At 37.2% G+C, this 14594-nt stretch overlaps 2 protein-coding genes across 13 annotated transcripts in view; one reads left to right on the top strand and one right to left on the bottom strand.

The window, feature by feature from the left end:
• The window catches only part of LOC139961621 (mitochondrial mRNA pseudouridine synthase Rpusd3-like), a 50934-nt gene extending 40988 nt beyond the window's left edge, over positions 1-9946 (bottom strand). For 3 of the 4 annotated variants that reach the window (XR_011790939.1, XR_011790938.1, XM_071960958.1), the window contains exons 1-5: positions 7795-8035; positions 6556-6697; positions 4474-4581; positions 3212-3246; positions 1524-1573 (exon numbers count right to left, since the gene is read on the bottom strand). Coding sequence is in view for 2 of the 4 variants with exons in the window: in XM_071960958.1 (XP_071817059.1) it covers positions 1524-1573; positions 3212-3246; positions 4474-4581; positions 6556-6697; positions 7795-8023 (564 nt within the window). In the remaining 2 variants the exon portion in view is untranslated. Of the gene's footprint in view, positions 1-1523; positions 1574-3211; positions 3247-4473; positions 4582-6555; positions 6698-7794; positions 8036-9837 lie in introns of those variants that run through there. The other variant, XM_071960957.1, reaches the window with a different exon arrangement.
• LOC139961618 (BRISC complex subunit Abraxas 2-like) overlaps positions 1-14594 on the top strand; it is a 270695-nt gene that overhangs the window by 57566 nt on the left and 198535 nt on the right. The gene's annotated exons all lie outside the window — the stretch shown is intronic.

Here is a 14594-nt window from a genome sequence, read left to right as displayed (position 1 = left end):
CATTTGCCCCCTCAACTTTTTCATTGGGGGGGAGGGCTGAGCCCCCAAGCCCCCCGGTTCTGCCGCCACTGCCCCCCTCCCCATTGGAAAATTTTCGCATACGGAGAATGGGCTAGATGCAAAATGCTGCCACATTTGATGCTAAATTCGATCTGAAGATATCTCCAGAAATTGCTATTTTTGAGGTAATGATTTTAACAAGGCGCAGAATTTTGCAGAGGATATGAACCACATGCTGTCGATATTATGCCTAACCCTATATCAATAGAACCTACATTTGTTGAATTAATGTGTGCATGACCCCAGACTCCTTTCTTGTCCTTCTCGTTTTCGCCCATTATCTATTAAGATGTAACAGGTTCCAGCATCGTTATTGGCTCCTATCATGGATCTCACCATGCAATCCAAAGTTTGATCACACATCGAGTATGGCTCAGTATGCAGGTGTGAACATTCGCCATTTGTTCCTACAAGCATCTGACCTCAAATGACCTCTGCACCCCCTACACAACAGGGTTAATATATGGGTCCACAAATATAGGCAAGTATGGTGCCTGCGGACCCTCACATTCTCACATTTCGTCAGCTAATCAGTAACCTGTCAACCTCAGACCAAGGCAACATATTGCAGTACCCTCCCTTCTCACAGTCATGTAGCTCGCGAAGCGGGCGTGTATATCCGCTGGTATGGCGTGAGTACTGACACATCCAATGTAAATATTGACACATGTTGTGATGGCGCGGGTTTCGACTTCGATACCCGACGTTCAAGGATAAACTTTTTCATTTTTTTCGCAGCTCATTTGAAGAAAATACCAATTACTGTGCTTCTTTGTCCTTATGAAAAACCAACTCAGATGATGGGAGTTGAATATAACAAAATATATATATATTTTTTTACCAACCTAAATCTCAGATGGGGGGTCACTCGGGGGGCACTAGGTTTTCCAGGGGGGGCACGTGCCCCCCCTGGCCCCCCCTTGGCGACGCCACTGGTGAGGAGGACCTTTATAGGGTGTGGTGTTGTGGTGCATAACTCTTTATTCACCACAGCAAAATCACATCAAGCAGCTGTTTTGCATTTGGTGAACAAATTCTACCAAACCTGCAGAGTATTACTCAAAAGGACATTGTGAATGTTTCATCCATGATGGTTAAAGACCGAATACTTTTATACTGAACTCTATTGGACACTTAACACCGTAACCCTTTCTCACCCATATATTTTGCATTCGCATCATAATCACATGCAGAAAGCAGCATTTTCATTTTAGTAAAGACATTTTGACAGTTATTTCATCATTTGAAAATTGACACTTCACTAGTCTAGCTGATGGAGAACATCGTTCCCAGATATTATTATTGATTTATAGGGTCTTAAAATTGATCAGGATAATCTCAGAGAGCACTTTTGAAACTTACGATGGGCAGAATGATGTCACATGAGAACACATTGAAGTTTACTCCATCAAAATTCTTATAGGCACTGTGTTATTAAACAAATGAAAGATTGTTTAACTTACCAAGAGATGGTCTCCAATGGATACATACTTGAGGGCTTGACATATGGTACCTTCATATGATAGAAATAAAATTTAAATCATAAATTATTAGAGAGAAAATAAATTAGATTGTTTTCCAATTTGATAAAATTGGCTATAAGTGTTATTATTTCCTCATTTAATGATCCCTGCTCTGTAGTTAAACAAAGTTTTTTAAATTTGTAAAAGTAAATTGGCCTGACGTTTCCATCCTAGCAGGATCTTCTTCAGAGGCTGAATGGCCTTCCGTTTTTCATTCAGCCTCAGAAGAAGATCCTGCTAGGATCAAAACATCAGGCCAACTGACTTTTATACATTCACTAAAGCAGGCACTTTAGTGGATACGCAGTTTGCTAACAGTTTTGTTTTATTTTGATTTAAAGTTTATTAAACAAAGGACACAGTCACACACTATCATTCACCAGAAACATTAAACAAGGCATAGACTGAGCAACCGTCATAAAATATATTTATGTAATGGAAGATATTATTTTCTCCCAAAAAGTACAGAATTCCTATTTTCTCACTATTTGGAATAATCCAGTGTCTCAATGTTACTTAATATGCAAGACGAAAAGACTTGAGAAGATCATGTAAAATTACATAAACCAGAGCCACTAGAAGCCGATATCTTGTGAATTGAAAAATGTATGCATCTTTAGGACCAAACTCTCTTATCAGAACATTTTTGCAAATTTGTTGATACTGAGTGAATACATCTAGCTACATATTCATCAAGTCAATTGAGCTGGAAATGCTTTTGCTTTCCTTAAAAGTAAATCAATCATTTAGCCGAGAGGAAAATAACATTCCTACAAAAGCGTTACATTTTGATGAACTTCTATAACTACAGCTAACATTGATTGCTAATTGAAACATTCAAAATGTAACAAGTTTCAGGGATAAACCAAGGAGAAGGTTATGATAGCCTTAGAAGAGATCAAAATAGCCTCCTAATGTAATGTTTTAAAGAACATCTACCATACTGATATCACAGACTGAGACCGCTTGCTGTGATACCCTTCCGAGGGTAAAGAAATTTTCAGCCAGTCCCAGAAATGTAACAAGTTTCAATGAAAAACCAAGGAGGAGATTATGATAGTCTCAGAAGTAAATCTTTCTAAGCACATCTATCACACTGACATCACAGACTGAGACAGCTCGCTGTGATACACTTCCGAGGGTAGAGAAACCTTCAGCCAGTCAAATAGGAAAACATTCAACCGCACTTTGAGATAATAAGTACAAGATTCTTAGTTGCAGATTTGACTCTGAAAGTGTACAATGTTGTTCTCTTTATGTAAGTGTTACATTGTCTTCCACTGGTGTATCCCTTTAAAGTCACATTATGCATTCAATCTCGACGGTCCAAACAATCTTTCTTCAGTCGATTGTGTATTTCACTTTTCCCTCAAGAAACTTTTGGCCCGTTCACAGAGATCGAGGGAACAAATCAAAGGTGAAACCAAAGGAACCGCGGGACCAAAACCAAATCAAAAGACTTCAAACAAAATCAGAGATCTTTGGAATTGTTTTGGTCAAGATGAAAACATGCTTTCCGAAACAATAGCAGAGAACAGGACATTTTCAGTGATTTACTGCACTCCTCTTACACTTAATTATTTTTAACTTTTATTGGTTAAACCCTCCAAAAAGATTATTGTTCCTACCTGCCTCAGGTTCCGGGATTCCAATTGTCACAGCTCTAAGGTAGAAATAGAAAGACTCTAAAATGTCGCTAACATACTAGTGCAGGATTTCTCAAAATTTCCAAGTTTTCTTTTTTTTATACTAGACATAGAAGTTAATTCAGAATGATGATATCCCTTGGTGTCATACTTTAAGTATTCTTTAACTTTTGATACTACTGATCCCAGTTTTTTAACAAAAATTCGTACAAAATTCACACCACACAGGAAGAGAATATGCTAACACAAATTTTAAATTAAATGGAGAGTATTAGGCAATATGTGATAAGGCAGAAACAACAAAGCATCTTTCCGAACCAAACTCATTGAAGTGATCTTGACTGGCAATAGCTTGTAGGTGTAATCACCGCCATTTGGGGCTGCATCTGAGGAGCTGAAAGCAGTCTGTTGTGTTAGCCTGAGTAGTCCAGCCACTTTAACTGAAGAGCCTTTGATGTTTAATGGGTAAAATCCCAAAGGTTCAAAGTGTTGCTTGACAGTCAACTACATATCAAAATCAATTTTGTGCTTTTAAGCAAGAGTTCTTTCTGTTGGCAAAGAGTGCCAACTTACAATTCCATGGTGCATGTTAACAATTCTCAGGGAGAATTAAATAGTTAGAGATTGCAAGAGGGCGTTGTTCATACAAAAATTGCCGTTCTCACAAAACAATAACTATTAGCTGTTCTGAGCTGGTCAAACCCTAATGGTTGTTGCGTACAAAGTGATACATTTTCCAAAATGTCTGTTCTGTTACAGAACACTAGCACTTTTTCGTAAGTTTTGTGGTATATTGCAATATTTAGCGTAAGTGGTAGTCACCCTCAAATTTGTAAACCTGTAACTCTTGGCAAAACAAGTTGATAGGTTATAGTTAATAAGATGTACCCCAATTTTAAATCCAGCCAGATATCAGAATCTGTAAAAAGAAATCCTCAAATGCAGATAAATTCAGAATTTTGGATTGTGTTGATTTCCAAATTTCGATACATCAGGCAGGAATTCCCGCAAGATCTTTGCCTGATTCTGGCAAATCTGGTATTTGGCCAGATTTGAAATGCCATTCGCTGGGGCATCCTTAATTGTGAATCCACCATAGTATCTTGTGATGTATCTTGAGACCTTACAACATGGAACGTACAACAATCATCTTTAATTTAAATCTATTTTTGTCATTAATTATAGAGCAAATAAACAAATGTACTAATTAATCCTGCATATCCTGCATAAAAAAAAAAACTTACAGGAATTTCCTTCTGATGGAATGGTTTACTCCAGCTATTTGCCAGCTATTCCTAAACTCATTTAACTTGTCAATGTCGGTAGCCATAAGAAGAGTTCCAGAGCTTTCTCTGTGGAGGGAGAAACAAGAAAAGAATTATTGCTAGACGAAATAAAATCATTTTTCTGTTTAAATATGTTTATATATAAAACTTTCTCCCTCCGCCTAAGTTAAGAGTAATAAATCTAAAGCCATGAACTCAGTTTGATCAATCTTATATTAAAGTGTAACTTCATCATGCTGGTTTCCAAGTAATCAAATGTAACCTGTTTGTCTGGTCATGTTCCCAGTTAATATATTGAACGGAAGAACTCCAAATATAGCAGCTTTAAATTATTTTTTGAAAAGAATGGTTTGCTAGGCAATGTTAGACAGTCAATTGAATGAGTGACAATTGAATGAGTTTGTAAGAAAATGTTCAAGACAAATTCTGTTGAACAATTTTCATATTGTCCAAAATTAATATATAGACGTGAAAATACATGCGTTTTGATGGTGAAAGGATTAGGTCAAGCCACCTTCATGAGAAGAAAAAAAAACCTGATTAAATTATTGGAAATCCCAACTACAAAAGAAACAGCAATGAAAATTAAAGGCTACTTGATATATATGGTCCTATGAGTCATAACAGATGAATAAATGTCTCAGAAGCAAAAAAATGTGGGATTGTGGTAATTTTCTGAATCCGATAAATCCGGCAGCAATTCCAGCAAGATCTTCGGCTCAATCTGGCAAATCTGGCCAAATGGTTTAGTCATGAACTCAAATTTAGAGGTTGTGTGAATATGAAAAGGTCGGTAAAATTCCTTAATAAATGTCAGTAATTTACATCTTATGTTACCGCCTCTTTAAGAACCTCACAGTTGATTGGTCAAAGACATTTGTTTAAAGGAGAAATATACCCTAGACTTTTCTGCTTGGGGAATACCGTTTTTGCAGTAAGCTCTTTTCAACACACAAGCAACACGAATGCTTGAAAACATTTCTTTCAACCAAAAAATTTGACCAAATTGTCACCAACGTCATTCGCCATGTTTTTTTTAATTCCGAGTGGTGAGTTCCCTCTTGTTTCGTGAAGTAAGCGAGGCCACATTTCAACACATACATTTCCTATGCGCCGTTCATAATAACTAAGGCAATATGTAGTCAAATTTTCTTTCGAAACACTTTGAAAAAAAGAGAACATGGATGCATTTGGACTTGACTGCTATCAAATCGAGAATGTATACACAGTGGAGGAACTGAGACAACGAGACCTAAAGCTTGCTAAACAGATCGAATCTGTGGCCGACACCGGCAGTTACTATATGATGCCAGAACTGCCGACAGTTCTGTGACGGAGGGGCAAGCCTGGTGCTTTTGTACATTCTCTTTTCTCTGGAAATCTTTTTTTGTCAGGAATAACATAATATCGTTTTCCCTTCCCTGCTCCTTCTGCCCCTCTCCTGTTTACACAACAGAATGCTTGGCACGTTGCACCAACTTCAGAACAATCTCCGAGAGCGAGTGTACCATTCATATGTAGAGATGGGAATTGTTAAACTTAAGATGTAGCTCGCTGACGTCATTTTTGAAGCTCTCTTTGTTACATAGTGACCGCCAACACAGTAGGTTTGAAAAAATAGTTAGAAAATTCCTAGAATTTCGGGGAAAGGTAGTTTTGACTAGTTATTTCACAGAGGGTTTAAGAATAGTAATCTCTACTATGAAGTCACTGCAAAACCCCAGGGTTTAAATCTCCTTTCATTTTATATTTTGAACACATTATTTACTATTCGTTTACTATTTAATTTCGACTGAATTGGGAGGGGTGTGCTATGAGAAAGACTATTCCAAATGGTACTATACATAATACCATCACTAATAGTAACTTCAATTTAATTGTTAGTGCCAAACAAGTTTAACTACATACATTAACGCCTACAGCTTCGCTCATGGTCTCTGCATAAAATCACAGGGCATACTTAAAGAACTATGACAAACATATCTTTTACATAACAACTTTTGGCATCGACTAAGAGGAGACAAAGAACATTATACTAACTTCTCTGGCGCTTTGACTATCTCCAGAAAAGGTAGATTGCAAACCTCCACCAGTTTAGGTACGACTTCAGGGACTGAGACAGCGTCCGTTCTTCCTGTGTTAACTGACACCCCGGGTGGCTTTGCAATCACGAGTAAACCATCTGCAGATATCAATTTAGAAATCAAAACATTTAAGTTAAACAATTAAGAAGGTATATCAATACATATATCGATTGGGACATTAAATGGCAGTCTCCAACCAGGAATGCCTGCCTAATAATTCTCTGAACACTATCGAAATGAGAAGGCTTGCTATCTAAGCTAGTATTTGTACCCGATCATCTCATTGATAGTGCTTCAAATGAGTTTCTGCTGGCTTTCTAAACCTTTGGATTCACTAAAATAATACTTTGATATACCCTCTCATTTACTTCTGATGCAGTCTACAGTGTACTACAAGTACAAGCTGAACACTAGCAGTCTCATAGGCATGTCTATATAGTTTGTATTTTACCTTTAAATCAAATACAGTGTTATTCAACATAGGAAAGCAAAAACACAGGGTGAGTCACATCTTTCTTTGTCACTAAATAAAAAACTGTTTCTCAAAGAAAATTCTTGCAAACTCACAATATACTGTACTACAATTGCATTCAATAGAGATTACAGAAGCTACACACGTACAGATGGTTAGCACCCAACATCTGTGGAGACGTGAGGAAGAAATGGGGTGTGGGAGGAAGTGACGGGTGAGGCATGAAATGGAGTTTCAGAGTTTTGCAAATGCAAGACCATTTCCATACAGTACATGTTCTGATAGTACATATAATAAGGTACAACAAAGAAGCTGTTTGCCACTTATATTCATTTTACTTTTGTATTCTACTGGATCACTCTATGTCAGTCACAACATACGTATTGTAATTCAAATGATTTTTAACTGAATGATTTGTTTTCTGACTCTGAATTTTCTGACTCTCTTTTAATAGATGTGTTGCTATATTCTGTATTTATTGTGTAATGTTATCATTGCGAGTTGTCAGTCAAGAGAAAAGTGTACGTTTTCTAGCTGGCCCTGTGCCGTTCTTGTAACAATGTTAATATTTGCTTTTCTATTTATAATTGGTTTAAATACTTTATTCTGTACAAATTTGTGTAACCTAAATGTTTTGTACAGTAACATTGTCAACAACACCAAAAGAAAAGTAAAGGGAAGGTTCATGCTATGGTTGAAAATTTGGAAACAGATGTTACAAACCTTTATGAGAACAAATGTTTGACTTTAAGATCTTTAACAACTCTTCTTTATTCTCAGGTGAATTGGTGTTGGGCTGGTCAACATGGATAAGAGATTCTCGCTGAACTTTGTTTGACTTTGATGAATACCTTGCAGTGTGAATCTTCCTTGCAAATATAATCTCAGACTTCTGCCATGATTCCTCCAGTTGGACATGCAGTAATCTGCTGCAGCGCAGCCTCACACTCATTTCAGGTTAAGTCTACAGGAAAATAAGAACCGTAAATATATTCTACGATTACTGCAGTTCCTGAATGATGATGTAAAAGCAACAACAAAACAAAATTAGCAAACAAATGACTTCCGAGTACATTTCAAAGAAGCTTAAAACAATTATCTCGTCAGATATCTGGATCTTTGAGATGCACACCAAACAGTGTAGCAGAGTTACCTTCAAAGTCCATAATTAAGATGACCACTATGGGACTTCATCAAATTATTGCCCAATTATTGCACAATACCATATCATTGAAAAAGGTCTCAATATGATATAATTTTTATTATTTGTCATTTTTTTGTAGTTAAAAGAATATAATGTGGGTATATTAAACAAGGGGAATTTTTAACGGTTGAACCATCGACAGAGATGACCGAATGTTCCGTCTGGATGACCAAACTCAGCTGCGGTAGGCTACTGTAGCTATCTTGTTCATGTTAACAAAAGCTTCAACTCACGTAATTAATATTTGTATATGTCCCTTAAGAGCTTATTTTTCTTACCGTTATTGGTAAAAATTCGCTGATTAAAAATTCTATCACAGTAATCTCTCTTTCATCAAACGCAAGTTGCTGATATGTAAATGAATGTAAAAACAATGGAATGCTAAAAATTGCTAATAAACTTTGCTAAATGCTAATAAACGCAATATGGACCTTTATACTGGAATTGACACTGAAGAAGTCCAGGAATTGCTTCTATCAAACTAATAGAGTAACTGTAGAATACCCTGCATCTTTGAAGCATCACCCTTAAAAGAGGTTGGTTATGCGTCCATATAGGGAGTCTAGTAATACACAGAGACATACCGAAACTAAACAAGAAGTTCAATGTGTCATGCTGCTGTGGTAACTAGCAATATCCGGGTGGCTCATTTTTTGCCTTTCTTTTGACGAATGACCCATCATTACATCTTTATAAATATTATGGTGATGTTCAATACAAGGAGAAGTGCCAAAAACAAAATTCAATGTTTTATGTTGCTGTGGCTACCCCATCCGATTGGTTCATTTTTGGCCATTCCTTTTCAAAACTCATCATTATAATTATCACTATGGGTCATTATTCAAGCTAAACTTTGTTTGTGAAATTACAAACAACATAATCAGATTCTCTTTCTTTTTTTAATTTGGCTGTTTTGTAAAAGGGAAATTCTCGAAGGGTAATTTGGGGCCTGACTTTAGAATCCGTACCATATGAATGGGAAAGCTTATTTCGAATCGGCAGCACGTGTGTGCTCGCATCGGCTTGGTTTCTGTCAATAGCTGCCTCCCAAAACAATAGAATAACAGTCAGTGAATAGGTGCGTCGCATGAATGATTTGCTTGAATGAATTAAAGGGGTAGAGTTCTAAATGAATAAAATGAGCCATAGAATAACACTCAGTGAATAGGTGCGTCCCGTGAATGATTCGCTTGAATGAATTAAAGGGGTAGAGTTCCAAATGAATTAAATGTCCTCCTAATGTCTGTAGCCTAGTATTATATACAGTAACCCAACTTAAGCCTGCATGACATGTGTGCTGAGTATCGTACCTTTGGCATTGCTTATTTGTTGAAAAACACCACCTAGGCCTATCGTTGTTAAATTCTAACTAGCACTGCCTATGCTACATACTAAATTAGTACTAGTTACTAAATAACATTTCGCAAAACTAGATAATACTAACATAACCTATTCGACAAAAATTTACAGTGACTCGAGAATAGAAGATAAAGATTCAGCTCCCATGATTCAATTATCTAATCTTATGTCAATCTTGTACATATATTTTGAACTTTAATTACACTTTAGTCGACCCTTTGTTCGCCTTTCCAATGTGAAGTGAAGACAAACAGTATACTACTACGGTACTATAGTAGGCTACTTTTTAGTTTTTGCAGCATGTAGTCATCGAGTTGGCATACGCCTATTAGATAGAGTCTTTATCAACCCGCCACAGTATTCTCGTGTCTCAGGAGAAGTGCCAAAAAGCCGCGGCAGCAGGAGAACATCCTTTTATTTTTGAAATGTTATAAACGAGGATGGTTTGTTTTTGTGGATTGGATGCTGGAGAACATGAATGGAAGTACATGTGATGCAAAACAAATGGGTAAATTGAGACAATTTGGCCACTTTACGCCTCCGGGAGCAGCGTACGACTTGAAAATTGTTTACTACTGAGTAAAGAGGTTTGTAACTTTGTTTACAAGTGACGAAAACAAGTAGGCTACTGTACATAAGGCTCCCATAGCACAAAATCTACACGGTCATGATTCGGAAAATTGATGGTGCCATGTTTGCACAATTTTTGAGTTTCCGGTAAATTTTTCAAAGATGACAGTTTAATCAATACCAATATTTGAATTTGTAGTGCATTTCTATTCTGTACGGAAACATTATATCTTCTGCTGTATGAGAAAACTCTAGGACGATACCGGAAGTATGTCTATTGTCATGAGGTGATATTATGCCTCTTTAAGTCCGTATAAAACTCCTCCAAGGTATTTAACTCTTTGCACTTTTAACCTTCAAGTTTCCCCTTGTTAAATTACCACGATTCCCGATTAAAGTAATGCCTTAGGAATAAGACGTCTATAGTTTAGGAGCCCCAAAATTTATATTTTAGTTTTATAATTATTTTGATTTGCCCCAGAGATCACAGAGCGCGGTTGAGTGAGCAAAATGTCAATAGTTCATGTGACGGATCACTGTGCGGTAACTGCATGCGAAAATGTCAACAGCTGTGAATATCTTTTTTTCAATTTTATGAGTGAATATTAATTAATTTGACTCTGCATTGCTGCAAACCTAACCGCTTTACCCAGAACGTGTCATCACAATCAAACTATACTTCCCTAACCAGTCAATACAAATGTTCGAATGTTCGAATGTAAATGTTCGAAAAGTTACTAACAGATTAATTTGAAACGACAAATGTCCTGTGGATAAACTTTCCAAAGAAATTTTCATACACTAATTTTTTTTAGATAGTTGTTCATAGGAAAGATATTCCACCGGACTACGTGAGAAGGCGAACTTTGAATCTGTTAAACCGATGTAGAAATGATATAATAAGATCCATTCAGTTAACCCGTACTTAGGAATGGTTAGATATAAAATAATCATGTTGAATGGTATTACCGGTACTATATCGTGTCTGCCATAGGCGTAGGAGCCTCATTTGAGTTGGGGGGGGGGGGCTGTAACGACTTGCCCGAAAAATATAACCAAATTTTTTTGCGCGCTCCGCGCGCGTTCTACATGTTACTGTGTATATCATATAGGCATTCATCAGTTATTACATCACATGCCAATAACATAAAATCATTTTCCGTGTTATTACCCTTCCATATTGGTTATAATTATTGGGGAAGTCCTTAGAACAATATTGATAATAATATACGTTTAAACTATAGAAAAACACATTGCAAATTATTCTTCTTTCAGTAGGTGCCAGTGGCGGAGCTAGGGGTATTGGTCAGGGGCGAGAGAATGGTCTGTAGGGGCGATTTCGACACTATCTAAGCGGAGCGCCACCACAGGTTGGCGCGGAGTGTATAGCAATTTTTTGAGTAAAGATAAAATGTGACAAATGTTCAGAGCGCAATAAAAAAGTCAATAATCGCGAATAAGTAGAAAGTGGTAAAAAGCTGAAAAGGGTGCCAGCAGTCCGCCCCTCTGACTGTATGGACGCTCCACTACTGGTAGGTGCCCGAAAAATTCTCAGCATATTGCCCGAATTTTCACCAAAAAATTGAAAAACACATTGCAATTATTCTTCTTTCAGTAGATGCCCGAAAAATTCTCAGCATATTGCCGAATTTTCACCCCAAAAAATTTGAAAAACACACGGCAAATTATTCTAATTCCAGTAGGTGCCCGAAAAATTCTCAGCATATTGCCCGAATTTTCACGAATAAAAATTGGTAAGCATTTTTTCAATTTTTGATGAAATGTGCTTACCAACATGAGCCAAGATTTCTCAGTTGGTAAGCACAATTGATGAATCGGTAAGCACAGCACAATGACCTGAACGCTGTTATCCTTTTGTGAAAACTTCCTGATTCGCGGCACAAGTGTACTTTATATCGAGCCGACAGCGGTGGCGCAGATAATCCAGTCAATGCATGTTCGATCGAAATAATTACAATCCCTGTCCATCACGTTTATGGCAAGCCATGTGGGTCAAACTGCATAATATATCCGCGTATTAATTCGAATATATACGCGTATTAATTCGAATATACATGTGTTGTAGTCTGCATGTGTAAAGTTTCGCTTTTTGAAGCGATCTCGCGAGCCCGACAAAACATCTATCGTTGGTATATTTACACAGCAAGAGCGGAAATGTTTTTTCGTGTATATTCTAATTAATCCGTGCATATATTGGATTTAATCCCCATATGTATTTTATTTAAAACGTTTATATAATCGAATTAATACGTGTATATATTCGAATTAATACGTGTATATATTCGAATTAATACGTGTATATATTCGAATTAATACGTGTATATATTCGAATTACCACGCGGGTATATTTAAGCCATATGATTGGCTAATAATATATACGCGTATATATTCCAATTAATACGCGTATAAATTTCAATTAATACGCGGATATATTATGCAGTGTTTGTCCCACATGGCTTGCCATACACGTTGAACTCTCCCACCAGACAATACCGGGTCGAATACTCGACTTGGTATTAGTTATTCAAATACATGATCAAAGGAAATGAATCGACTGGAGATCGTAAAAAAACTCTGAAAATCAGTAGAGAAATTACCAATTGTGTACGAAAAGTAAGTTCGGTCCTTTCAAATTTTACGAAAGATCCAGCAAAACACTTTCGAAAAATTCACGCAAAACTGGCATATCGTGCTACATGCAACTAATGTCATGTAAATAAGGCTCTAGTACACCCATTTATGAATAAACCGTAAGACCACATCTGGTGTTAAGCGGGGGGAAAGGAAAGTATTTTCTAGAATTTCCAAAAATACGGAAAAAAATAATGTCCTACCATAGTTAAGTGTATAGCAAATAGCCTAACCACCTCGTCTGTTACGGATCTCACGTAACTACAAAAACACAACTAATTGTATTTTGCGAACTTGACGTTTTCTACAACATAGAAATAATTTTAAGCATTAGTTAATCATGCCGTGTGGCCTAAAACATATTTTATTACAAGGTTTACTTTCATAAAGATGGCCATAGCTTGATATCTTGTGCTGCGTGTATGAACTGTGCCTCGTGTATCATGGGGAATACTCCATGAAACGTTTCTTGGAAACGTGCCAAAAATGTTATCAAACAGGTGTTAGACAGGGGATGAGCGCACAGTTGTTTGGCAGGGTACCTGGGAAAATTCTGAGCACATGTACAGTATGAACTACGCAATTGCCGTCGGCAATTGCGTAGTTCATGTGTGAAGTTGGAATAATTTGCGATGCATACACAGTTAGTCGTAGGTATGTGACAGTCCAGGCACGATCGCTGAGCTAGCAGCCAGCTGTGTGTGGCCTGTTCGTTGGTGCTTTTTGCTAGCTGCGCGACAAATTAATCCTCCGTAACTTAGAAGCAGATTGCAGATAAGCCTACTACAGTCCGATGCAGTCACTTACGGTCAGAATTTTTGGTCCGCTCATTACAAGGGTGTGTAGTACTAGGCCCATATGATTTTCTTATTTTGGTAAGCCATATTTTCATTCCAGTACGCTAGCGTACCGGCGTACCGTAAAATTCCCACCCTGACGCCTATGGTGTCTGCCCGATACATTCTCTGCATGCATTTGGAATGATATGTAGTGTGCACAGAGGACGCGTATGCGGTCGTTGTGGACGACATATAAAATGGAATGTAAATATATATTTGGGAAAGACAACAATAACAACTATCGTACATACCACGCAAGCATGTGCTTGCTGGTTATTGGTTAGTATTTTGAAAAGAAATAATTAACCGTACAGAGCAAAAGATGATCTTTGGGTGGCATACTCCTATTATAGTCTATAAATCAATCCGCCCGATTGCTCTCCTATCTCAGTAAAAGTACCAAAATAAAGCAGCAGGAGAACATCTTGTTGATATGTAATCAATCAGGATCTGTTTTTGTGGGGCTTGGATGTTGAAGAGCATAAACGGAAGTAGACTTGAGCAAAAATTGGGACAATTGAGACCACTTTAGCCGCCCATGAGCAGCGTACGAAATTCTTTTACTACTGAGTAAGAGGTTTGTTTACAAGTGACGAAACTTCAGGCTCTCATAGCAAAAACTTCTGCATAGCCATGATACGGAATATAGATGCCGTGAATGGCCAACGGACGTGTCAGCTATACAGTGATTGGACGCATTTGGCTAGTGAGAACGTCTATCCAGAATTAGAGACCACATTACTTTTATGATTTAGTGTGTAAGTCAATAAAAAACTTGTTTTGGGGGTATTTTTTGATATAGACGTATGCTACCTTTGAACGTTGAAGTGCATTGATGAAAGGGTATATATATGTTGCCCAAATATTAGCACAACCAAAGTAAATCATCATGAACTATC

The sequence above is a fragment of the Apostichopus japonicus genome, chromosome 20, assembly GCF_037975245.1.
Source record: "Apostichopus japonicus isolate 1M-3 chromosome 20, ASM3797524v1, whole genome shotgun sequence".
Taxonomy (NCBI): domain Eukaryota; kingdom Metazoa; phylum Echinodermata; class Holothuroidea; order Aspidochirotida; family Stichopodidae; genus Apostichopus; species Apostichopus japonicus.
The sequence above is the reverse complement of the archived record's forward strand: the minus strand, read 5'-3'. Positions and strand labels throughout refer to the sequence as shown.